The 27,134-nt window shown below is 41.1% G+C and overlaps 1 protein-coding gene across 1 annotated transcript in view; it reads right to left on the reverse strand.

Annotated features, from left to right (window-relative positions):
• Nucleotides 1-27,134, reverse strand: part of usp43a (ubiquitin specific peptidase 43a) — a 484,729-nt gene that overhangs the window by 26,006 nt on the left and 431,589 nt on the right. The window contains exons 10-11 of the mRNA XM_063074321.1: nucleotides 6,217-6,294; nucleotides 1,429-1,558 (exon numbers count right to left, since the gene is read on the reverse strand). Coding sequence (XP_062930391.1) covers nucleotides 1,429-1,558; nucleotides 6,217-6,294 — 208 coding nt within the window. The remainder of the gene's footprint in view (nucleotides 1-1,428; nucleotides 1,559-6,216; nucleotides 6,295-27,134) is intronic.

Consider the following 27,134-nt stretch of genomic DNA (forward strand, 5'->3'; position numbering starts at 1 on the left):
GTCTACCGAACTAGCAAGTTACTCAACAGTAGTAGAACTAGACTTGTGCACTGTGTGGCAGCCTGCCTCAGCCACCTCAGGAGAAAGGCACCAACAGTGGTGGGCGATCCAGCCAACAGTGGAAATGATTGACTTGGACATTTTCATTGTGATCACAAGACTCTGCTAAAAGTTGGTTGTGTAAAATACTGCGAGTCTGATTCATTGATTCATTGGCGTGACTGACGGCTGGGTTGCTGCATGGCCTCATCTGTGGCGTGGACTAGGACCTCAAGCGTCGGGGTAGCCTGTTGCGGCCACCCCGGAAAGAGAGGCTGGAGCTGGCCATGTGCCGCTGGATTCCGTACTGAGTTGGGGACTGGTCCATCCTTTTGCTGCTTTTCCCCAGGGATCGCTCCTGGAAAGACAAGCCAGGCTGTGTTCGTCCGCACCTGCGTAAGACGAGGAATTGCTGCGGACTGTTCTTGCAGAAAAGTGGCTCCAGGAAAACATCCATGCACCATTAATCTACAGGCCACAACAATCACAGACTTGGGTTATATTATTAATACGCTTTTTAAAAAATAGTTTTTGCAACTGTATGTTTTTCTACTATCATATTAACGTGTGCTTTATGCTGTGTGTGACTGTTGGTACTGCGTTTTGTACCTTAGCCCCAGAGGAACACTGCAGTGTTTGGCTGTATTCATGTGTATGATTGAATAACAATTTAACTTGAACTTGAGTTGAAGTTTGCTGGGTCATTTAAGCGCTATGGTAGCGTAGCCGTTAAGAGCAACGCTATAACTGCACGGTGCATCAGAGTTCAGATTTCAATTCCGGCGCTGTCGCTAAGGGTTTGTTAATCACGGGGTTCCCTCCAGAAGCTCTGATTTCCTCCTACACTCCAAAAACATACCGGTTAGTAGGTTAATTGATCATTATAAATTGTCCAGTGATTAAGCTAACATTAAATAGGTGTGCTGCTGGGTGATACGGTTCATTGGGTCGGAAGGCCTTTACATGCTACACCTCCAAATAAATAAACTACATTGCTGCAGATGAGAGAGCACAAGTGGACAAGAATGGCAATGATGGTGAATTTCCTTAGTGAACTAGATGGGTTTTTACAACAGTCTTGGTTTCATGCTCATTGTTACTAAGACCAGTGATTCCAATATCTCTTTTACAAGAGACACCCAGTGAATCAAACATCAGTGAATGTTGATGCTGCTGCAGCATTACGTGACACAGAGAAACCTGCAATACTGTTCTGGAGACATTTCTATTAAAAACTGCAGTGTTTACAGGGCTATTGGAAATGTTGTTAGCTGTCGCACAATGTTATTTTAATGCAATATGTTAAGAAGATTTCTAAACCTGCAGCATTGAGGTATGGCATATATATATCATGGTCTACAAGTCATATAGCCCAAACACTCTTCTTACTTGTTCCTCCTTTGTATAAAGTTCGAAGCATTCAGCCAATGTACAGCTGTGTGCCTGCTGATGTGCCTGCTGCTGGATGCGAACGCTCTCTGCATCCTGGATTACTTCTTCCTGAATACTTCCAAACACGCTGAAAAGTAAAGGAATATTCCAATGGGGTTACAAGCTTCAATAAATCTTGTTTTACTTCCTACAGAGCAGTATAGCTGTATTGGAACATACAACACTGGAAGACCATTGCAGTCCTTAGATCCTTATACCATATCACATCAAACACAACTGTGTATTCCTCAGGCAGTCTCTTACCAAATATGTAGTTCTCTTATATGTCCTTTAATTTTTCTTGTCAACCTATTTTATACCGGTATCAATCTCCATTAATTCAAAACTGTCCACACAATTCCTGTATTTGAATCTGCTGTCAAGAGTTTGCTATCTTGAATAACTATAATCTTAAATAGCTATAGCTTTGATTTGTCTTGTCTCCATGGTGATAGTTGTTAGTTCAGCCTGCATTTCCTCTGAGCTCAAAAATCAAGCCCCACATCAATGTATGCTCTTAAAGTAATCTTAGTACAGTAGAGATACCTGGATAAAAAATTACATTGGCTGCACCAAATGTCTCTTAACATACTCACTGGTTTGTATGTTTAACCTGTTATGGGACTGAAAAGCTATTCAACTGAATCCCAAATCGTTTCATCCAGTGTTAATTTGGGACTACATTTATTGTGACTACAAGTGCCTCTACAAAGCAAGAGTTATGGACCTGAATTCAAGATAATCTCATTTTACATTTCTGGATCTTGTGTAGGGAAATCAAGATGATAAAAATTTAAGAGGTCTCTTGGAACCATTAAACTCATGTGGGTATTAATGTCAGATCAGAATTTGTAACAGTGCTGTTAGACCTATTGACTCTATGCAAGATTTTATGATCAGCAAGGAACTTTACTATTTTTACTTTTATCAGAAGCATTGTATTATTTTGCTTGGCAACGTTCCCACTAACTCATATTCATAATGTGTCAGGATTGGTTCTTTCAGTTCGTGCATACTGCTCATTTACATTCTACCACATTTTAATAACATAAATCTGTAGATAAAAGACCAAGGTTGATGCTACAGAAGGACGCAAGTAGATAGCTAAAGCAGCAATTCACTTGTTCTCCTTCAAATATAGTATACTGCCTTTGATGTTTATATCGTTGTTTCCTCTGCAATGAAGAAACCAAACAGACTGCATTTAGTCTGCAGGAATGACCCTGCTCTTCCTGTTGCTTGCCACTTTAATTTTCCCACTCACATTTTGATATACTTGTCCTTGAGCTTTGTACTGTAACAACAAGATCCACTTCAAGCTTCAGGAATAGCATCGCACCTTTCATCTGGACACATTTCAGTTTTCCAGAACCAACTTCAAGTTCTCCAAACTTAGTTAACTCGCTTTCTACATTTATATCAGAACAGGTCACTTTAGTTCAAGGTCATCAATCTGTGATGCTGGCTCAGTTTTTTCCCCTGGTAATCCAGTCTACCCTGCCCACATCAGCAGCCATGCGATACGAGCAACACAATAAAGTGCAATCACCCTCTAACTGCCCTCATTAACTTATTTGACTGGATGACTCATTCCTACAGCAAACCAGGTCAATTCCGTTACCCTTTGTTTTTTTCGATACTTGACTATTCCTTGCATTTGCAAGCCAACTCTTATGACCTACCTTGCATAAACAATGATCATCTAAAACTTTATGCCATGACCTAATTTATAATGTCCTATGTACCGATTATAGCTGGTGCAGAAGGTAGGCTCCGTGTACCTGCCTTCTGATCGCTGGTGGGATTTATCTTCTACTGGAGAGGGGAACCTGTATGGCCTGCCGCTATACCCAGAGGATGTTACCAAGGCTTTTCTGCGTTTACGGATACAGATATGGATTTGGACTATGGACTTTTTTTTCCCAGTGTTATAGTTTTTTACATTCTGCGTTTTCACCCATTCTTTTTCATTTTTTTTTGTGCAGGGGAAATGGATTTGGGGGAAAGGTATTCTTGTTGCGTTCCATGCGGGGGAGGGATGGTTGGGGGAATGATGATCATGTGCCTTTTTTTTTGTTTTGTCGCTATTTGGAGAAGAAGAATCTCAGAGTTGTATACTTTGATAATAAATGAGCCTTTGAAACTTTCAACCATGTTTCCATTCCATTGTTTTCGAATCTCCCCGTGGACTCCTTTGTCCTATCCATCCCTCCCACCACAGACAGGCCCTTCTAAATACCTTGTCCACATTAGCCATCATGGACCCATCTATACTAATCCTGTTTACCAGCACCTGATCCCTGGCCTGTTATGACTTGGTGAGTCAAGTGTGAATCTTAAATGTTGAGAGAGACCCTGTCTCTTAGGCACTGCATTCCAGGTTCCAACCACCCTACAGTTGTAAAAATTCCTCCTTTATCTAAACTTCTGAAAACGTTTTTCTTGGTTTAAAACTATATTCTCAGGCTATAGTCCCCTCTGCAATGAGGAAGAGTTCTGATCTCACTACCTAAGCCCTAATAATACGTATCAATCATGTCCACTGCCCCCCACTCCACCTACTCCCTTCTCCAAATAAAGCAAACAATCTTAACCTATCTAGTCCCTCCTCATAACTGAGACACTCCATCCCAGGTTTCATCACGGTGAATCTCCTCTGCACCTTCTCCTAAGCCATCATGGCTTTTCTACACTGTGGTGATCAAAACTATTCATAATATTCCAGAGCAAAACATGCAAAGTGCTTGAGGAACTCAGCAATTCCGGCAGCATCTATGGAGACAGTCAACATTTCCAGCCAAGACCCTTCATCAGGACTGGAAAGGATATGGAAAGAAGTGAGGATAAGAAGGTGGGGGGAAGTGGAAGGAGTACAAGCTAGAAGGTGATAGGTGAAGCTGGGTGGATGGGTGAGTGAGCGATGTGAAGTAAGAAGCTGAGAGGTGATTGGAGGTCAAAGTAAAGAGCAGAGAAGAAAGAATCTGGTGGGAGAGGACAACGCAGTGGGAGAAAGGGAAGGAGCAGGAGTAACAGGACAAAATGATAAGCAGGTGAACAGCAGAGAAGAGAAGAAAAATTACCATAAACTGGAGAAATCAATGTTCATGCCATCAGGTTGGAAGTTACCCAGAATGCTCCTCCAACCTGAGAGTGGCCTCATTGTGGCAGTACAGGAGGCCATGGACCTACATGCCCAATGGGTTTGGAATTAAAATGGAAAATTTTGCCACTGGGAAATCTTGCTTTTTGCAGAATGAGGAAAGGAGGCACTCGACAAAACAGTCCCCCAATCTATATAGAGGAGGCCGCATTGGGAGCACTATATAGAGACGACACCAACAGACCTGCAGGTGAAGCATTGCCTCACATGGAAGGACTGTTTGGGACCCTGAATGTGGTGAGGGATTCCCAGGCATTTGTCCTTACCCCGTCTTCCCACAGCCTTAACAGGGATAAAGTTCCTGTCCTTACCTACCACCTCATGAGCCTCCGCATCTAACACATCATTCCCCATAACTTCTGCCATCTCCAAACGGATCTGACCACCAAAAACACATCTTTACCTCTCTCCGCCCCCCCCCCACTCTCCACTTTCTGCAGGGATCACTCTCTCCATGACTCTCTTGTCCATTCACCCCTCACACCAATCTCCCTTCTAGCACTTATCCCTGCAAGTGGAAGAAATGCTACACCTGCCCATTCACCTCCTCCCTCACCTCAGTTCAGGACCACAACAGTCCTACCAGGTGAGGCAACACTTCATCTGCGAATCTATTGGAGTCATCTACTATACCTGGTGTTCACAATGTAGCCTCTTCTACACCGGTGAGACCCCATGTAGATTGGGGGACTGATTTTTCAAACATCTTCGCTCCATGCACAGAATGCAGGACTTCCCAGTGGCCAACCATTTTAATCCCAATCCCCATTTCCACTCCGACATGTTGGTCCATGGCCTCATATTCCTTCTAGGTCGCTTCCAACCTGATGGTATGAACATTGATTTCCCCTTACAGTATTTTTTTCTCTTTTTTACCTTTTCTCCTCCACCTTCCCCCTTCGTCCATTCTCTTGCCTCTTCTCCTCACCTCCAACCTGATGGCACGAACATCAATTTCTCCAACTTCCAGTAATATTTCTCCCTCCCTCTTCTTCCTCTTTTCTTTCCAGTCCTGATGTTGTGTCTCAGCCTGAAACATCAACTGTTTGTTTATTTCAATACCTGCTGCTTCACCTGCTGAGTTCCTCCAGTATTTTGTTTGTGTTGCCCCTGGATTTCCAGCATCTGCAGAATCTCTTGTGTTCACAATATTCCAGCGGCTTCATCAAAGTTGTATAAAGCTGTACCTTAACTCTTATATTCTATGTCCTGACTATTGGTGGCTCGCATCCTGTATGTCTTTTTTACCACCTTACCTATCTGTGCTGCCACCTTCGGGAACTCTACCATTCATTGCGCATATGACATTTCTGACCTACTAAAATGCAACACTTCTCAGTTATCAAGATTAAATTTTCTCTATCTTTACTTTGCCCTACTTACCTTCCCTGATACTTAAAGCTACCCTTTTAACCTCCCTGTTCTAGTTCTGACAAAGGATCTTTAACCTGAAGTCTTAACACTGTTTCTTTTCTCACATATACTTCCTGTACAGCATTTTCTGTTTCTATTTCAGACTTCCTGCGCCTACGTTTTTTTATTATTTTCAAAGCTTAGTTCTTCAATATCTGTAGCTTCTGACTTACCTGTCTTTTGTCCTTTGGTCCCACTCTAGGACAAGCTTTATATGCGGGGGCCCACCTGGACCACAAGAACGCAATGCCCTTTAAAATAACAAGAATTCATTGGAATTACTGACAGATCTTTCATGTGTGGTTCTTATATAAAAACCACCAAAGCAAATTATTCTTCCACACACCAAATTAATACACGTTTTAAAAGAGTGCAACAAATACACAGCTGCCCCATTGCCAGTCTCTCAAAGGTGCTATGCTTGAAAATAGATGTACACAGTAATATATGTTTGATATTAATGAATTCCTCTATGGAGTACTCTTGTGATAGCTTTCAATTAAAGCCTGATTGGGAAGGGTCCAAGGCTTCTCCCTTGTAAGACAACAGAACCAATCAGATGATTTCTTTCCTTTCACTGTAGATAATGCCTGCCTCATTCTCTGGCTTTACTTCCGGTTTTGAGCTTACATGAAAATAAACAAAACACGATCATCATCTTTTTGGTCAAGAAAAGGCTGGCCCTTCAAGTTGGTGCCTCAGATTTTTTTAGTTGCTTTTTTAGGTTAGAAGGGATAGTTTTGGTCTGGTTAGTGTTTAGGGACAGGGATGTGGAGGAATTAGAGGTCAGGCTGGAGTCTAAGTCTCCACTCCACATTCGGAGGTCAGTGACACAGCTGTCAGATATCAGTGGTCGTAGGTCAGACCAGTGAGGAACAAGGCTGTTGCCCCCTCCACCCAGGTTAGCGAGTCGTTGGCAGATTGCAGTTCCGTGCAGCAGTAAGCACTAGGGCCAGTGACCCCCTAGTAAGCCAGTCAGTGAAACCAGAGTTCAAGCTCTAGTGTTTGAGGCCATCGTTCATCGTCATTGGCAAGTCCTCCGGTCAATACCAAAGATTTAAGCCTGAAGATTGATTGTAAGTCCATAAGTCTGTGGAAGCCTGGGTATGAGTGTCTCTGTGAGTTTGCTGAGGAAGTCAAAATGTCTGTGAATCCACAAGTCTCCTGGAGGCTGAAGATGGCCTAAGCTGGTGTCAGAGGGTGGAAGGAAGGAATGGGACTTGTTTTGCTGTTGTAGTTTCATTGCTTGCTGTGTTCTACGTTGTTCTACTGAGCATTGTGGGAATGCTGTTTTGGCACCGTTACGTGTGACAACACCTGTAGGCTGCCCCCATCATGTCGTTAGGTTGTGTTGGTTGATAACGTAAATGATGAATTTTGCTGTATGTTGCGATGTACTTGTGATAAATAAATGAATCTGAATCTGTTTTCCTTCAGCCACAGTAATTATCCAATTGTCAGTGGGTTACCTTGGAATGCTGCAAAACAGTTCTTGGTTTTGACTCAATTGCATTATCCAAGAACCACTTGGATCCACTTTTAGCTGCACTCACATTATATGGGTGTCATAGTGCAAAATTTAGTTTGGCATCACTGACACAAGGTAGCTGCGGATCTGACCAAACTTGAGCAAAAATAGGTTTTTTGAAAACTCACAGCTAATCTTGCATGAGTAGAAATGTACTTCACCTACAAACTGACAGCTAGGGCGCATCTCCTGCACATAGCGGTTCAGTGCAGAACAACTATTTCTGGTCATACTTCCAGTTATCATCCTAAATAGAGTCTTTCATGTAATAAAATATCTCTGTGGCTTTAAAGATGCAACATAATTAGGAATGTAAGGAGGATTAGGAAGAATGGCTGAAAACAAAATTAAACCGGTGAATGTTGAGATTACTGAGGACAATGACGTGTAGGGTACAATAGCTGAAAAGTCTTCATCATGAAGAGGAACGAAAAGAAGGCAACATTAGAAGGACAAAAAATGAGAAGACCAACGGGCACACAAGTCCCGTGAAGTTGCCGAGTTAGACTGTCAATATGTCGGAGAGGAAAATTAGGACACCGAACTCCATAATAAATAAATAGGGCACCAAATGAAATGTGGTAAGAACTTAGGTAGGTGAGGCAGTAGCCAGGCCAGGAATTTTGGATTATTTACAAAGCATATGGAAGAGTTCTGTGGCTGGCAAAGAGAGGATCAGCAGTAGCGAGAGTCAATGGCTAGCGGTGGATGTGATACTGGTGGAGGCCAGCAGATGCTGTTGGCAGCACGTAGATAGAGGCACTTGAAACTCACTTCAGTGTCAAGCAGCATCAAGTTTGTTCATGAGCCAAGAACTGAGGGAAAAGGCAACCTTGAATCATCTGGGTAAGGATCTGCCTGCAGAGAAAATATCACCAAGCTGAGAATTTACGCAAAATGCAACCCCAGGCAGCTGAATAAACATTCCTTGGCTACATTTGCAGCAGGTATACCAGAACATAGCAAAAGTGTGAAAATAAGATCAAGATTTTGAAAATGTTTGGCTTATAAAATGACTTGTGTACAGCTGAGAGGGAAAAAAGCTGTGCTATGTAATCATTTCAATTGAAGCAAATCCATTTACTGAACATCTCCCAGGTGAATCCAGTTGCAACTTTGTTGATAGTGAAACAGGTTACAATGAATTACATGGAGCTCTTGATCTGTTAGGAAGACGGGGGTGAGGAATGGCAAATGGCTTTCAGCTTTGATAAGTGTGAGATGTCGCATTGTGTACAGCTAAACCAGGGTAGGACCTATGCAGTGAAAGGAAGGATTGGACATTTCAAATGACCTGTTCCTAGCTTTTGATATGTAACTAATGGCATAGCTATTTACACTGCCTCCATTTCTGCCAAAAGTTCTGACTTTAACCCCAATGCAGAACAAACAGTACATCCTGCTAGTTCATTACTTCACTTGCTATTTAGAGAAGCGTACTATTGACAACAGGAGACCTCACCAGATCACTCCAAAATCCAAGGGATGTCCTACCACTAACAGCGAGTGCTTCCTCAATCTGGAGACTACCCTCTGAGATACGACTGCATGGGTGCCTCAGAAGTGACACTTCTCTGAATGTGCCATTACCACCATGGATACCCATTCAGTAAGTCAGGGAATCAGAACAGGAAGCAAAGACATGTCCATAAGCCAAGTTTTTGCACTTTGGCTTTCATAAATCAAGGTATCAAGTACAGAAAATGTGATGTAATGTTAAAGTTGTACAAGACTTTGGTGAAGCCTAATGTGGAGCATTGAGCGCAGTTTTAGTCATATACCTACAGGAAAGGTGTAAAAATAGTTCAAAGAATACAGAGAAAATTTACAAGGATGTTGCTTTGACTGGGGGACCTGTGTTATATAGAAAGAGTTAATAGGCTAGGACTTTATTTCTTGGAACGTAGATGATTGAGAGGAGATTTGATAGAGACATACAAAATTATGAGGGGTACAGAAAGGGTACATGCAAGGAAGCTCTTTCCACTGAGGTTGGGTGGGACTACAACTAGAGATCGTGAGTTAAGGGTGAAAGGTAAAAAGTTTAAGGGGAACATTAGGGGAATCTTTTTCACTCAGAGGGTCATGAGAGTGTGGAACAAGCTGCCAGCACAAGTGGTGCATGCGAGCTCGATTTCAGCATTTAAGAGAGGTTTGGATGGGTACATGGGGGTATGGAGGGCTATGGCCCTGATGCAGGTTGATGGGAGTAGACAGCTTAAATGGTTTGGCATGGACTAGATGGGCCAAAAGGCCTACTTCTGCTCTGTGCTTTTCTATGACTCTACGCATGCTCTTCTCCCTTCAACCTGTCTAACCTGTATATAATTTGCTGAAATCTCTCTAAATCAGACTCACTACCCAGAAACTTTTTTATAGTATACTTGGTCCCCTTAACCAGATCTCTGATATACCGTAGACTGTGAACGGCTGCAGCCCAGCATTGATATTGTAATGACCCAGAAGCCTTCCACTTAATTTTACTCATCATTTTCTTCCCACAAACTGATTTTTGTTTCACAGTATCATTATATTAGTCACAATAACTTTATCTTTTTACACCTTCTGAAAATGCAAACACACCATATCAGTGAATTCACCCTTACTTTTGCAAGTTACAAGATAAAAAAAACATCAAATTTCACTTTCATAAATCCATGCAGAATCTACTAAATCAATTTATTATTATTCAAGTAAACTGGTAACAATTTTTTAGTAATAGATTCCAGCACTTAATGATGTCAGAATAAATGGCTTATTATTTCCTTTTCTCTCTATAATCTACTATAACCAACTTGCACTTCATACCTTCATAGTTGGCTTTATTTTTGATTATGGCCTCAAGTTTTGGATTGAATTAAATCACCTTCAACCTGTATACAAGTTCTATTGTATGGGAATAACTCAGGAAATGTGTCGCCCAGGTGGTTGATGATTTGGATCAGTTGTTCTCCAATCTTGGCAATCCATTAGCAAATGCTTCATCACCATATGAGGAGACATCCTCAGTGCGCTGTTCACGTGTTGTGTTTCTTCCAAACGCTTGACTTTTATATCCTTATCAATCAGTTGATTGGTCATCATTATGGAAATTCAACTGTAGGGTGAGGGTCTTGTCACTGATTCGTTGTGTGGTGAACTGTATCTGGAATTTTGCGTGTATTTTGTTCTATTGTATTATTATCTATATTCCTTAATGACAAGAACTAACAATTTCTCATTACACAATGCTGGGACATGCAACCTCTTTGACCACCACCCACTATCAGGAAGGAGGTACCATGGCATTAGGACAAGAACTGTGAAGGATGGGAAATAGCTTCTTCCCCCAGGCCATGAGATTGCATGTATGAATCACGAGTGGTGTTATACTGTTTACTTTTTAAACTTGTGACATAAGTGCACCTTATTATTTGTTAATTTATTTGTAGTAATATTACTTTACGTGTTGTGTGTGATTTTTAAGTATTGCGTTGTGCACCTTGGTCTGGAGGGACATTGTCTCATTTGGCGGTATACATGTATACAGTTGAAATGACAATAAACAACTTATACTTGATGTTCTCTCACTGACTCTCAATGCGAACACTATGTTGCGTATTCTCAATCAATGAACCCTTGCTGTTTACTGATACGAATTTGCTTTTTCCTGAATGTGCACATACACCCCACCCAGACTGGAAAAATAATAACAGAAATAGAAGACATCAAGCTACCTTCACCTCCATGTGTCCGAGGTCCTTTGAAAAATGAGAAGTTGTTGGGATAGAGAGAACTGAGGAGAAATTTGCTGATAGATAAATCATTAGTATGCAAATTAAAGGCAAAAGGGCCTGATCTCATTAGAAGCAGATGAAGCATGTGGCATTTAAGGTAAAAGGCTGATGTAAAGGGTAGCAAGATCAGAAAGCTTCCTTTGGTTGGCCTCCCTACACCTGGCAATAAAAACAAAGAAACTAATTCCTCTCTGATGAAGCCATGTCATTTGTCACAACTATTGATAAGAAACATAAATGCGACGAATTTGAAAATTTACCGGTCGTACAATACCTCGAGGTATCCTGACGAGTTAATAAAGTCTTACAGAGATTCAAGATATTCTGATGAATTAAGAAGTCATTAGTCAAAATTCATCCTGCCTTCAAAAATCAAAATGCTGGAAATCTGAAACAGGAACAGAAATTACTGAAAACGATCAACAAGTTAAGTAGGCAGCATCTGTGGAAAGAGAAACAGTTAATGTACAGGTCCAGATCTGTTCATTAAGAAAGGGAGATAACAAGTTAGTTTAGGTAGCAGAGAAAGTGGGAGGAGATAGACAGAACAAAGGAAATATCTCTGACAGGCTAACACTGGATGACCTAATGTTACTAGTTGAGGTCAGGTTAAATTTCTTTATTTGTGTACTAGATTGACAATGGTAAAGCTCTTGGATGTGCCTCAGCAGGCTAGACTACACAAAGAGGGGGAAAACAAAGCGCCAAAACAATGGCAGACAGAAATGGCTAGTTCTGATGCAGAGAGAAAGAAGGAGTGAATTATCTGAAGTTGGAGAATTTGGCATTAAGTCATATTGGTTGCAATAAATCCAGAAGGAAGCTGAGGTATTGTTTTTTAAGTTGGTATTGGGTTTGTTATAACAGTTTCAGGAGGCTGCAGGCAGGAAGGGCAGATTGGGAGTGGGAAGTTGAATTAAGGTCTCAAGCAACAGGAAGTATAATGACTTCTGAAGACTTCTTTAGTCTGGAGAAATGAAATGCAGGTTGGGAGATCACACTGGGGAACACCAGCACTCAGTTGAAGAACTGATCCTCAACCATTGTGTGAAAAATACCTGATTTCAAATGCATCGGTCTGACATAATTGCCCCTTTGCCAGTAGGTGGGGCTGAAGTGATTTATCAAGAAATCATCAGAAATCGCAGTATAACCAGCACAATAATCCTAGTGCCTGACCAATGGAAAGCAGTATAAAATATAAGCAACTAATTAAATTTCTATCCTACCGTGGACATATTTATTGTTGGAGAAATATAGAAATGATCTCCAGTTCACTGCAGGATTCATAAAAGTTAATTCGGTATGGAATTATATGCATGCATTTTATTAAAAATATTCACATACATAATATATCTGTGTGATAAAATGGGTAGGCAATATACCAAATACACATAAAACAGCACAATATGTAAAATTTAACTGGTTAATCATACAAAGACTTACACTTCTATAAATGTAAAAGGAGATCTAAGCAGGTGTCAGGAAAGCAAGGTATTCAGACCCACTTCTATTCTCAGAGTCCTGTAAGTTCACTTCCTTCAAGTGCCTATAAATTTTCTTTTCAGAGAGAATCACGGAGCACAGCAGCGCAGAAATAGGTCCATCAGCCCATTTAGTCCATGCTGAACTATTAATCTGCCTACTCCCATCAACCTGCACTCAGACCATAGCCCTCCGTACGCCCTCTCATCCACGTACCTATCCAAATTTATCTTAAATGTTGAAATTGAACTTGAAACCACCGCTTTCACTGTTAGCTTATTCAACACTCTCACCACTCTGTGAAGAAGTTCCGCCTCATGTTCCCATTAAACAGTTCGCCTTTCACCCTTAACCCATGATCTCTAGTTGCAGTCTCACCCAACCTCAGATATCCCTCATAATTGTGTAAATCTCCTATGCTCCAGGGAATGAAGTCCTAACCTTTCAACCTTTTCCTCTGACTCAGGTCCACAAATCCTGCCAACATCCTTGTATATTTTCTTTGCACTCTTTCAATCTGATTGATATTTTTCTAGAAATGCACATAATACTCCAAATTAGGCCTCACCAACATCTTATCCAACTTCAACATAACATCCCATCTCCTGTACACAATACTTTGATTTGTGAAAGCCAATATGCCAAAAGCTTGCTTTATGACTCTATCTATTTTTGATGCCACTCCTCAGTACCCTACGCTCACCATGTAAGTCCTACCTTGGTTTGTCCTCGCAAAGTGTAACATCTTACACTTGCCTGCATGAGGTGGAGAAGATGGCAGCGTGACGCAGCGCGTGCGGCCTCTCCAGTGAATGATATCTGTAATCTGTCAAGTAAAGTACCGTGCACAATCCTAATTTGATGGAGACAGACGTGAGAGTACGGAGGAACATCTGGAGAAATTTCTGAAATGCCCGCTTCGCTGCCGCTGCTACTGTGTGGTAACCCGAATCTCTGGAGCAGAAGGCCCTGAATCCTCGGCTTTGCTTGTTTCGGCAGCTGGGGCGAGGTCGAAGGCGCTCGGCAGAGGATGGCACTCAGGAGGCTGTATCGGAGGGGCTGGTCGGAAGCTCGAAGTTTTCGGACGGACGGACTCAGTGTCGGCTGTGGTCAGCTGCTTCCAATGCATTGGCAGTTGTCGGTGCCTGGAGGTTTATGGCAGGGAGTTTCTCCCTTTTGCCGCCTGCTATCGGGGACCCGGGAGTCGATCGGGACTTGAGACTTTTTTTCACTGTGCCCATGGTCTGTTCTTTATCAAATTATGGTATTGCTTTGCACTGCTGTAACTATATGTTATAATTATGTGGTTCTGTCAGTGTCAGTCTTTGGTTTGTCCTGTTTTTCTGTGACATCATTCTGGAGGAACATTGTATCATTTTTTAATGCATGTATGTATTTCTAAATGACAATAAAAGAGGACTGAGTGTTCTCATAATCTAATTAAATTCCATCTGCCATTTTTCAGCCCATTTTTCCATCTGGTCCAGATACTACTCTACGCTTTGATAGCCTTCCTTGCTGTCTACCACAACACAATCTTGGCATCATCCACAAATTTGCTGATCCAGTTCATTACATTATCATCCAGATCACTGAGATAGATGACAAACAATACCAGACCCAGCACCAATCCCTGCAGAGTACCACTAGTCACAAGCCTCCAGTCAGAGAGGCAATAATCTACTACCACTCTCTGGCTTCTTTAGAATCTCAACCCTTGGACCAGACCTGTCCTTCGCCATTATTATCTTGAAACTAATGATCACTAGATGCATTGTGTTACCCCAAGAAAACTTCTGTCAACTGCCTTGTCTCATTTCCTAATAGGAGGTCTAGTTATTGTACTCCTTCTAGTTGAGACTTCCACGTATCGATTAAGGAAACTTTCTTGAACCTATTTGACAAACTCTATCTCATCCAGCCCTTGTACAGTATGGGAGTCAAAATCAATGTGTAGTAAGTTAAATTTACAATCACAGCCTTATGTTTATTGCAATAGTCTGCAATCCTTCTGCAAATTTGCTCCTCTAAATCCTGCTGACTATTGGGTGGTCTATAATTCCATTAATGTGGTCACCCCTTTCTTATTCCTCAGTTCTACTAATGTAGCCTCAGTAGACAAGCTCTTTTAGTCAGTCCTGTCTGAGCACTGCCATGACATTTTCCCTTGACCAGTAATGCCACACCTTCTCATTTAATCTCTCCTGCTCTATCATGTCTGAAACATTAGAACCTTGGAACAATCAGCTGCTGGTCTTGCCCCTCCTGCAACCAAATCTTACTAGTGGCTACAATGTATTAATTCAAAGAGCTGATCCGTGCCCTTTCCCACAATAATCCTTGCACTGAAATATACACTAAAACACTAGTTCCTCAAAACACTAGTCCCACCTGCTCAACTTTTCGATTCCTGACTTTGTATGTGGGCTAAACAACACCTTTCCCCATAATCACACCACTACCTGCTCTGGTGCTCTGGTTCCCATCCCCCTGCAACTGTAGCTGAAACCTCCCGTCCCCCAGAGTTTACAGTAACAAACCTTCCCGTAAGGGTATTAGTCTCTTCCAGTTCAGGTTCAAATTGACCTGCCTGTAAGGTCCCACCTTCCCTGGAAGAGAGTCCAATAATACTTAACTCTGAAGCCCTCCCTTCTGCACCATCTCCTTATCCACATGTTAAACTGTATTGTCTTCCTATTTCTGGCCTCACTTGCATGTAACATGGGTAGCATTCCTGAGATCACAACCCTGGCGGTTGTGTTCTTTATCTCAGCACCTAATTCTCTGAACTCACTTTGCAGGACCTCATCGCCCTTCGTGCCCACGTCAATGGTGCTGTCGTGGACCACGGCATCCAGCTGCTCCTCTTCCTACTTAGTAATGCTGTGGTGACGGACCAAGATCTCCCTGACCCTGGCACCAGGGAAGCAACACATCATCCGGGAATCTCATTCTTGTCCACGGAGCCTCCTGTTTGCTCCCCTGATCATTGAATCACTACAGCTCACCTCTTCCCTCCTCATCCCCTCTGAGACACAGAGCCAGATTCCGTGCCAGAGACCTGGCTGATGTGGCTTTCCTCTGCTAAATCAACCTCTCCAACAATATGCAAAGCGGTATACCTGCTATTGAGGGGAATGGACATAGGGGTATTTTGCATTGCTGCCTATCCCCTTTACACCCCCTAATAATCACACCTTTGTCCTGAACCTTGGGTGTAACGACCTCAGTGTGTGTCCTGTCAATCAAGCCCTCATCCTCCCGAATGCTTTGCAATTCATCCAGGTCTATCTCCAATTCTTTAACATGGTCTGTAAGAATGTGCAGCTGGATGCATTTCTTGCAGGTTTAATCATCAGGGACGATTCTGCATTCCCACATCCTGCAAGAGCAGCATTCAAACTGGCACCTCTACTGCTCTAACCATGCAATAAGGAAGAACGGCAAAACAAAAAACAAAAAAAATTAGATACAGCCTCTGCCTTTCCTCACTGAAGCCACCATGAGACAAAGCCTCAACTCCCAACTCTAACACTGACCCACTCCCAAAATGACCACTCCACTTAAACCTAACTTCTTTCTATAGTACCTTGCCAAGTGCCTAATTACACACACTCCTATGTCTCCTAGTGATGTGTAGCACGCAGAATGTTCTGACTGTCCTCGCTCAGCTTCTTTCGAAATCTCTCTCTTGCTAACGTCATTGATATACTTTGTTTTCACAATATTGTTGGACGCTAGCATCAGGTCATTACTAAATGTTCAAAAACGTTCTTCCTCACATTCCCCAAAACATTAATTCTGCGTCTCCAACCTGTGTGAGCAATTAAGCAGAGTAATTTCTTTTTGTTTTCCTTTTTTGTCAACCTTCATGCAAAAAATGGTAAATGTTTGGAACTTTCTAATCCGGAAAGACTCTGGAGTCTTAATTACTGAGTTCAATGAAAACCCAGATCAATAGATTTTTGGTGATTGGAAGTATGACTGGGTCACGAAAATGGCTCCGAGGTAGAAGATCAGCCATGACCTTGGATGGCAGAATTGGCTCAAAGGACTCATTAGCCCACTCATTCCCTATTTCTCATGTTCTTTATCCAAATCAATCATGATACTTACACCTCCATGTAATCTCATCTCGACTTCCTTTGCTTCAAAATGAATGACTGCAATTTATCCAACCTAATCTTCTGTTGAAAATTCCTCATTCCTAAAACTACTCTGGTGATTTTTTGCACAAGAGTTGCTTGGATTTATCCTGCCTTTCATGACGTCACGATTTTATATAAAAATTACTCTGGATTTCACTTTGGTGGTCAACTAATATTTACATTTAAAAATATCTCAGCCTTCCTCGGCAGGCAATGTATGGATTTGTTAATTCTGCTCAGACTTCAAGCTGAATTAATATTAAAAAATTGGTATATAGAATTATGTTTGTATATTTGCAGAGTGACACATTTACCTAGTTAACCAGCATGTATGATATAGCTGTATTTTCTTAGTCTCTTGGCATTCTGCATTAGTTCAGTTAACGATGAATTAAATTTTATATGAAAGGTATAGAGATGAGCCAACAGAGAAATGAGAAGGAGGGCAACATAACTGGATGAAAGACAAAGAGTAAGAAAGTTGGGTAAACTTTAATGTTCACCATATTATTGGCTGCAACCATAATTCAGGATGGCCAAAGGCTACGAAAGGTATAACTGAAATTCAAATCTTACTTTCTATGTGTATCTAATAACATGATACTCTTTAACAAAATACTTATTTCAAGATTAACTGTTTTAAAACATGCAGTTGAATTTGTCTAATTATTAAACACCTAAGGTAGGTCAATATTGTATAACAGCTCTGCTGTAAGGTCACAGTAAGGCACTGTGTTACGCATTAATTGCAACAGTTCAAGTACCATTCTTCAGGCAGGGGAGAACTGACTGATATCCCTAGTCCAAGTGAGCTGTATTATTGCACCATATAGCATAAAATAGAACCTAGTGCACCATAACACCAACTGTGATTAGAATCTTTAATAACTCAGAGCATGAACAAGACTCCCCGAAGACCAAGACAGACAGGATTTCAATTTCATTTTGATTTCTCTTTTAGAAAAAATGCTCATGTTGGTTGGCAAATAAAGTTTCTCAGGAGAGTAGGAGAAAATAAGTGTTACAAAGGAGAATCACAAATCCACGATTGGGTTATTTAGATTTTTGAGCTTGTTTGACAATGCAATTAGAACCTGCCCTAACTGATCTACACCAACTGCATATCCTTTATGTCCCTGGCTGACAAATGATTATCAACCCCAGTTAAGGTTCTCCATTTTCCCAAGCTTCAACAGCTTTTTAGTGGAATGTATTTCAAATTTCCACCACAAATTTTATTATCCCTGAAATCACCTTAATAAGTTAGCTATAATCTTAAGAGTATGCTTCCTAATCTGAACTTTAGCCAGAGGAAATTATTTTTCTGTCTACTTTCCTATACAGAATGTCCTGTTCTTTATGACCTGTAAAACAAGCTATACTATACAATTAGTAGTTCAGGCCAGAATCAACTAGTCCAGAACAGTATATAATGCTCGAGAGTAAATGAGATCCTGTTCCCACCAGATCAATGGAAATTAGTTCCTTAAAAATCTCACGTTTAGTCCTCAGCAATGGAAACATGAATAATCTCCGAGTATCCAATACACGGTGTCTGTATACTTAGACAAAAAGATAGACACTCAATAACCACTTTATTAGGTAGAAGATTTTATACACCGTGTGGTATTCTGCTGGCTGTAGCTCATCCACTTCAAGGTTTGACATATTGTGCATTCCGAGATGTTCTTCTGCACTCCATTGTGTTTTTATTTGAGTTTTTATTGCCTTCCTGTCAGATTGAACCAGTCTGGCTATTCTGCTCTCATTTCTCTCATTAACAAGGCATTTTCACCCACATTACCGCCATGCCTGGATGTGTATTTTTTGTTCTTTTTGCACCATTCTCTGTACACTCTAGAGAAAATCTGCCTGAAAATCCCAGGAAATCAGCAGTTTCAAACCACCCTATCAAAGTCACTTAGATCACATTTTTGCCCCATTCTGATATTTGGTTTAAACAATAAATGAGCAGCTTGACCACGTCTACATGGTTTTATGAGTTGCTGCCACATGATTGCCTGACACTTGCATTAACAAGCAAGAGTACAGGTGTACCTAATAAAACGGCCACTGAGTGTTATATGAATTTCTCATTCTAAACAGGTTATAATGAACAGTAAATATTTAAAAGTGCATATAGATAGCTTAGTTTCAGATTACTGGAGAAACAAAGTTACTGAACTAGACATTATGGGTTTCCAAAAAGAAAACTGCAGCACCCTGAGTTACTGACCATTTGCTGTGGTGTTTATTCACCTCTCTCATGCAGAGATGGACATTCCTGTCTTATACAAATGTTAGTGAACTATATTACACAAGTATAAATGATGGTATGTTGGAATCTAAAAAGCAAGAACAGAAATTTCTAAAGCAACACACAATGGCAAAAAACTATTGGATTTTCCACTTTATTGTCCTTCTATTCAGGCTACAGAGACCTTCTGCACATGTACTGACAAAAGACAGACTGCCTTTTGAAAATTTCTAACAAAAGACTTGAAAATTGCATCAATCATATGCCTGCCAATGCTGCAAGTTAGAAAGGCTCATGATGAGTTGAAATTAAATGGAAGATATTACTCCAGGCTCTAAATTCTTGACTTTTGATCCGCTATGTAATTTGTAAATTTACCTTGTCTCTACATTTGCAATGAGTTACAAACCAAGAGCTGAACCAAAGATTTGAACTACTGCATGATAAATTCAAATAAAGAACCCAGTTGCTGTCAGAACTGATAAAGCCTGAGTGCTTTGCAGTAATTACTTATAGTCATCTTGTACAGCTACGGCCTATATGTGGCCTTATGAAAATATGCTGCAATTTTCTCTATCCTGCAGAGAACACGATTAGATCCAAGAAGTTTCATGACTGTAACAGGAGGCAGAAGCAAAAATATGGAGGAAGGCGACAACATTTGGAAACCAATAATTAAGTCATAAAGTTAACAGAGGGGTGGAAGAAAGTGTGGGGGAAAATAGACATGACATTAAGTATCTCAAAAGAGATGGGTGCTTAAAAGAGGGAAATTGGATTTATAGTGGAAAAGAGGGAGATAAAACAGAAATCAAGCACCTTTCTAAATAAGGCAAGATAAAGATGAAAGCTAGATTACAGAAAATAATTAAATTGTCATTGATATTTTCAATGAGGAAACTCAACAACTCCAAAATTAGAACGATTTTAAGCTTGCCTTATATTATCATACAAAATAAATAGATGTCCATTTTCAGACCTTGGTGTAGAAATTCTGTTTTTCTTCACACCAGTATGTCAATGCTGACCCCCAAGATATTGATGCTGAGGGTGTCAGTGATGGCAATGCCACTGAATGTCAAGAGTTGTTGTTTGGACTCTTTTTAAAAATCATCTTGTCTGGTACTTTAATGGCATAACCCTTACGGTCATGTTTTGGAGACAGGATGACGGACCTCCAAGAACCACTTTGTGTGAAGTCTGATCACAATCATTGGAGTGTTTAATCCCTAATATTTATTGATCTTAATTTTACCAAAGTTCCCTGATGCAGCACTGGATCAAATGCTGCCTTGATGTCGGGGGCAATTAGTCTCACCTCATCTCTTAAAATAATACAGAAGGAAGCTTCAGATGTCTTGTTAAACTGGCTTCTATGTGATTAAACACAAGAAATTCTGCAGATGCTGGAAACCCAAAACAACAGACAAAATGAGGGAGAAACTCCAGCCCTTTACCTTTTCCACCAAACCTGATTTCAGCCATCGCCCTCCAACTATCCTTCCCCTCCCCCCACCTTTTTATTCTGTCACCTTCCCTCTTCCTTTCCAGTCCTGTAGAAGGGTATTGGCCTGAAACGTTGACTGTTCATTCGTTTTCATAGATGCTGCCAGACCTGCTAAGTTCCAGTAGAATTTTGTGTGTGTTTCTATGCAATTAGCCTGCAATATAGGTGTGACATATACATTGAGGACGTAAGATAAAAGAGCACTAAGCTACTTGGCCCCTCAAGCCTGCTCTGACATTCAATCAGATCATGATTGAGCAAACATTCTACTACTCTATCTCCCTCCATACTACCTGACTCCCCAGTACTTTCAAATGTCTAACTATATCCATCTTCAATATGTTAACTGGTTTGGCCCCTCCAGTTCTCTAGGTTTGAGAATTTCAAAACTTCATGATCCTCAGAAAGGGAATTTCTCTTTGCCTCGATTTGAAATGACTGACTTCTTATTCTAAGTCCCTTCAATAAAGGCCGAAGTTTGTGATTTCAGTGTTACTACTTGTTACTTGCTGCAGCTCAATGGTACATTTTTTTTTGTTTTTCATGCAATGGGATGTGTGTACCATAACAGTTCGTAGTCTCATTCTGTTTGTATCCATTTTTCATTCTTCCTTCCAAAGTGAATAATCAAAAAAAATTCCACATGATACTCAAACTGCTAACTTCTGGCTCACTCTTTTAACTATGTCCTTTTGCAGGGACTTTGTGTCCTCTTAACATCTTGACAGCTCTTTGTAGCATCACTGATTTGGCTACAGGCCATTCAGTTCCCTCATTTAAATCCTTTACATGGATTATAGATAATTGAGGCCCCAGCACTGACGTCTGTGAAACTCTTCTCTTCTGGATTAATCATTTATGTGGTACTTTCTGGAACTGCAAATACTCCATCTACTGATTCCCCTTCATCCACCCTCTTTATTCCACTCAAAGAACAGTAGAAAATATGTCAAAATCAATTTCAATTTCATAAAACCATGTTGGCTTGTTTTGATTTTATTCACTGATAATTTTTTATATATATCCTCATATTACCTTCTTAATAATGGATTCTAACATTTTTCCAAGGACAGATGCCAGGTTAAGTGGCTTTCTGTCTTCCATTTTTCTTATAAGTCATATCTAGATTTTTACTCTGTCCTATGTGGCGTACTGGCATCAGTGCCGGACTTCGGGACAAAAGGTCCCGAGTTCGAATCCAGTCGGCTCCCCTGCATGCTTTCCATCCATGCTGGGTCACGAGCTGGTGCTCTCCTTGGAAACTCACCCGGCAGAAGGTAATGGCAAACCACTGCTGTAACTTGCCTCGTACGTGGTTCCCCACTATGTCAGAGAGGCGTGGAGGGAAATCGTCCGCTAACCGGAGAAACTCCAGATGCGACGTACCTTTCCTTTCCTATAGTATATTTACTGTTAGGGGATCTAGCTTCTGCTCCCAACAGCGAAATTTTAAAACTTATTGTTTCTTAATTCCACCAAACCAATTCAACATCTTGATCTTCTGAACCAATGTAATTTCTTAGCATTGCTGTGATCTCCTCCTTGTCCTCTGTGACCCCTTTTCCTTTATGTGTATCCTTCCAAAATGTTAAATGCTCTTAGATCACACCAAAATAACTCATCAACTCACAAACCAAATATTTGTGCTATCAACATACATCAAAGTTGCTGGTGAACGCAGCAGGCCCAGCAGCATCTGTAGGAAGAGGTGCAGTCGACGTTTCAGGCCGAGACCCTTCGTCAGGACCTCTTCCTACAGATGCTGCTTGGCCTGCTGCGTTCACCAGCAACTTTGATGTATGTTGCTTGAACTTCCAGCATCTGCAGAATTCCTGTTATTTGTGCTATCAACTCACTTACCTTGTTGGAAATACTGCATGTATTCAGATAAAGAGCTTTGAATTCCCCCAGCACTTCAAGTCTATTTTCCATTTTAGCTTGTGCCTGCTACAATACACTGTGGTTACTTTTACACCAGTCACTATTCCCTTTTCCATTTTTACTGGCTTCCTAATTATCCCCTCTTCTGAAACCCTTCTTCTATTTCCAACTTAGCTGTTCTCCCTTCAGATTATTACATCCCTGTCAAGCTAGTTTAAATATGGGTGGTGCAGTCGCATAGGGTTAACACAATGCTCTGCAATACCGGCAACACGCGTTCAATTCCAGCCAATGGCTGTAAGGAGTTGTACGTTCTCCCCGTGACCGTGTGGATTTCGTCTTGGTACACCAACTTCCTCCCACAGTCCAAAGACGTACCGGGTGGTAGGTTGACTGGTCATTATGAATTGTCCCGTGATGTGGCTAAGGTTAAATCAGCGGTTGCTAGGCACTGTGGCTCGAAAGGTCAGAAGGGCCAATTCCATGCCGTATCTCAATAAGTAAAAATAAAATAAAATTTCCCCAATAACACCAGCAATTCTCCCCCCGCCACCAAAAGGAACTAAGTTAGCCCACAAAGAACCTGGTTATATTTAGCAGATAGAAATGAGATTAGATTTCTTCATGTAGTGGCTAACAACAATGCACTACACAGAAGACTGGCAAGGCACACGAGCTCTCTTTACAGGGCTGATGAAATGAAGTGTGATTTTCCTGTTTGTAAATCCAGCTAGTGTTGACAGGGTGCTCACCCTTGTTCAGAAACACCGGCGAGATAAATTACCTGGTATCTTTGCCCAAATCCATAACAGTCAAAAGATAGTAAAGAAAAGAAGTTTTTAAAAATATATTTGGACCAATGATTTCAACTAATGCATGTTGTCAGCTTACACTCCTTTCACTCTCATATTTCTGCACCAGCTTTCCAACCCTGTTTCCTAATACTTGAAAATCAGTGGCTTCTCTCAATGGCAACAAAACAGAGAATCGATTTCATGCACTGAAATTGTACCTTCACAGTTTCAGAAACATTTCTAATGGATTTTTAACATTTGCCAAGAGAAGCAATTGGCGGGTAAGATTAGTGGAAATTTAAAGGCACGTACATGAAAAACAACAAGATGATTAAAGTTAGAATAGGACTGACTAGGTATTGTAGCCCCCTGGTAAGCCTCAGGCTCGCTCAACTCGCTTTCGTCTCGGGGGAGCAGCCTTTGGCCTCGCCAAACTGGGTAATCAAGTTTGTGTGGATGCAATGTGATGTATTCCGCCCCGCCAAATAACAGACAATACACCATATGGGATTAAAAGATTACACTTACTTACTGGAACTATGTAATTGACAGAGATAAAATATAAAAGGAAAATAAAAGACGCCAAACTTATCAAAGTTCAACCACTTCATGCACAACAGTTGAAGCTCAAGTAACGGAGTCTTCTTTCCACCATTCGATCCCCTCTGACCCCCTCGACCCACCACCTGGGACCAACCACAGTGGTCGACCAGATGCTCCACACAAGCCTGTCTTCGTCTCCTCTCCTCGCCAAAGACCCTGGGCCTTGGACCCCCACTTACAGCATCGCATCTCCTCACTCTGTCCCCGTCCGCCTTCTGCGCCAAAACCCCGCGAAACAATAGCTTATAGACACACAAGAAAGAATAACATCTATCCCAATTGGCTAGTTCCCTCTCTTATCAATAACATAACCCAAACAAGCAGAGAGAGAGAGAACTCCTTACATCGCAGTTATTATTACAGAAGGGCCATTTTGATTATAACATAACAAAAAGCCATTTTGTTAGCCTTCGCAGTAACATAAAAGAAGAAACCCCTTACAGTATAAAAGAGGAAGCATATGCCTAAAGTTGGAGGAGGTAGAGGAGGTCCTTAATGAATACTTTGCTTCAGAATTCACCAGTGAGATGAACCTTGACGAGTGTGGGGTCAGCAAACCCTAGGCTAATGCCGAACTTCAGAAAGGGGGAGTGTATGAACTTTTCAAAAACATTAGGAGAGGTAAGTCCCTGGTTCCAGACTGGATCTACCCAAGGTTACCTGAAAGTGCGGGAAGAGGTTGATGCGCTGCTGGTGATGATCTTTATTTCCTCACTTTCTATAGGAGTAAAACCAAAAGATTGGAAGATGACCAATGTTATTCCTTTGCTCTAGAAAGGTAATTGTAATAATCGTGGCAATTAAGGACCAAGAAGTCTTATATCAGCGGTGGCAAACTATAGGAGAGAACTCTTAGATACAGGATTTACGAGCACTTGAAGAAACACATTCTGATAAGTGATACCATGGTTTCGTGAGGGGAAGGTCACGTCTCAGAAGCTTGTTTCGCTTTTTCAAGTAAGTGACAAAACAAACTGAAGAAGGTAGAAAGGTGGATGTGGTGTATATAGATTTTGTTAAGGCATTCAACAAGGTTCCCCACGGTAGGCTCATCCAGAAAATCAGAAAGCATGGCATCCAGGGAAATTTGGCGGTGTGGATTCAGAATTAGCTTGCCCATAGAGGCAGAGGGTGGTGGTAGATGGAGTGTATTCTGCCTGGAGCTCCGTGAAAAGTGGTGACTCACAGGGACCCTTGCTCTTTGTGATTTTTATAAATGAATTTGATGAGTAAGTGATCAGTATGTTTGCAGATGACATGAAGGATGTGGGTAGTGCAGAATGCTGTTGTAGGTTACGATGGAACATTGACAGGATGCAGAGCTGGGCTGAGAAGAGGCAGATGAAGATCAATTCAGAAAAGTGTGAAGTGATACATTTTGGAAGGTCAAACTTGAAAGCATAGTCCAAGGTTAATGGCGGGGCTTCTAGCTGTGTGACAGAACAGAGGGATCTTGGGTCCAAGTCCACAGATATCCCAAAGTTGCTGCACAAGTTGATAGGGTGGTTAAAAAAATGTATGGTATTTTAGCCTTTGTTAGTCATGGGATTAAGCTCAGGAGCTGCAAGGCAATGTTGCAGCTTTATAAAACTCTGGTTAGACCACACTTGGAATATTGTGTCCAGTTCTGGCCACCTCATTGTAGGAAGATTGTGGAAGCTTTAGAGAGAGTGCAGAGGAGATTTGCCAGGATGCTGTATGAATTGGGAAACATGTCTTATGAGGAAAGTTTGAACATGTTTGGGTTTTTCTCTTTGGAGCAAAGGAGGATGAGAGAAGACTTGATAGAAGCTTTTAAGATGACAAAAGCACAGATAGAGTAGAGAGCCAGTGCCTTTCTCCCAGTGTGGCAATGGCTAATACAAGAGGATAGATTTTTAATGTGATCGGTGGAAAGCATAAGAGAGATGTCAGAGGTAGGTTTTTTTCATACAGAGAGTGGTGGATGTGCGAAATGTACAGCCAGGGGTGGTGATAGAGGCAGATACATTAGGGACATTTAAGAAACTCTTAGATAGGCACATGGATGAATGGCTAATAAGACAAAAAGACAATGGAAATGGAAGAGAGCTTGACTGAAATGGGCTGAAAATGAGCGAAAATTTGGCTTTGTTTTACCTTTGACAATTTCTCACCCTTGCAACATTGTGCTAACGGTGTTATAACATGCAGGTGTAATTTATGCTACGTGCATTTTACATTCCTGTTGATTTAATGAGCTTGCTACTGAAACAATGTCACATTTATAGAAATGGGATGAAGCACATCACAGAGTTCTTCCTACTTCTCCCATGATAGAAACATAACTCCCTTTTCTTCTAGTCTTTTCTAGCAGAGCTAACCTTTCATGACCATTTTTAATTTCTTCTGTGAGACTGTCAGTATCCTGTTTTTCGAAACCCAAGTGGTTTCCAGGGTTATTGTAGAGAACAGTTAAAAGTCAGCCACATTAGTGGTTCAGGGGTCACATAGAGGCCAGTCCAAGTCAAAATGACTGATCTTCTTTTTTCAATAACATCAGTGATGAATTTCAACAACAAACTGTTAATTTCATAAACACAAGAGATTCTGCAGATGCTGGAAAACCATAGAAACAGACAAAATGCTGGAGGAGTTCAGGTCAGACAGTATCTATGGAAATCAATAAACAGTTGATATTTCGGGCGGAGACCCTTCATCAGGACTGAGTCCTGATGGTAAACACATAGAGATTCAGAAAGGCAACTTGATGAAGAAAACAGATTCCGAATGGGCAGAAGTACTCATGAGGTTATGCGCAGTAGAAACAAGATCCAATTCAGTTGCCTGGCAGTCTATGTATTACCAATTTGCCAGCATTCAACATGAACTTTTTTTTTTACAAAACAAAGGACAGCTTTGGTATCAACAGGCAATCTTCAACATACAGAGAATAAAAATGACGTCTGAGCTATAAAGATATATAAATCCTATTATAATCCTACCAGAATGATATGAAAAACTGAAACTTTAGTAATGCAGCACCCTCTTAATGCTGCAATGGAGTATCAGATTAGATATTAAATGCATATAAAATCCTTATGAGTACTCCAAATTTAACAAATAAATGTATATATTCCTACATGGTGAAATC

This window comes from Mobula hypostoma, chromosome 22 (assembly GCF_963921235.1).
Source record: "Mobula hypostoma chromosome 22, sMobHyp1.1, whole genome shotgun sequence".
Classification (NCBI taxonomy): Eukaryota; Metazoa; Chordata; class Chondrichthyes; order Myliobatiformes; family Myliobatidae; genus Mobula; species Mobula hypostoma.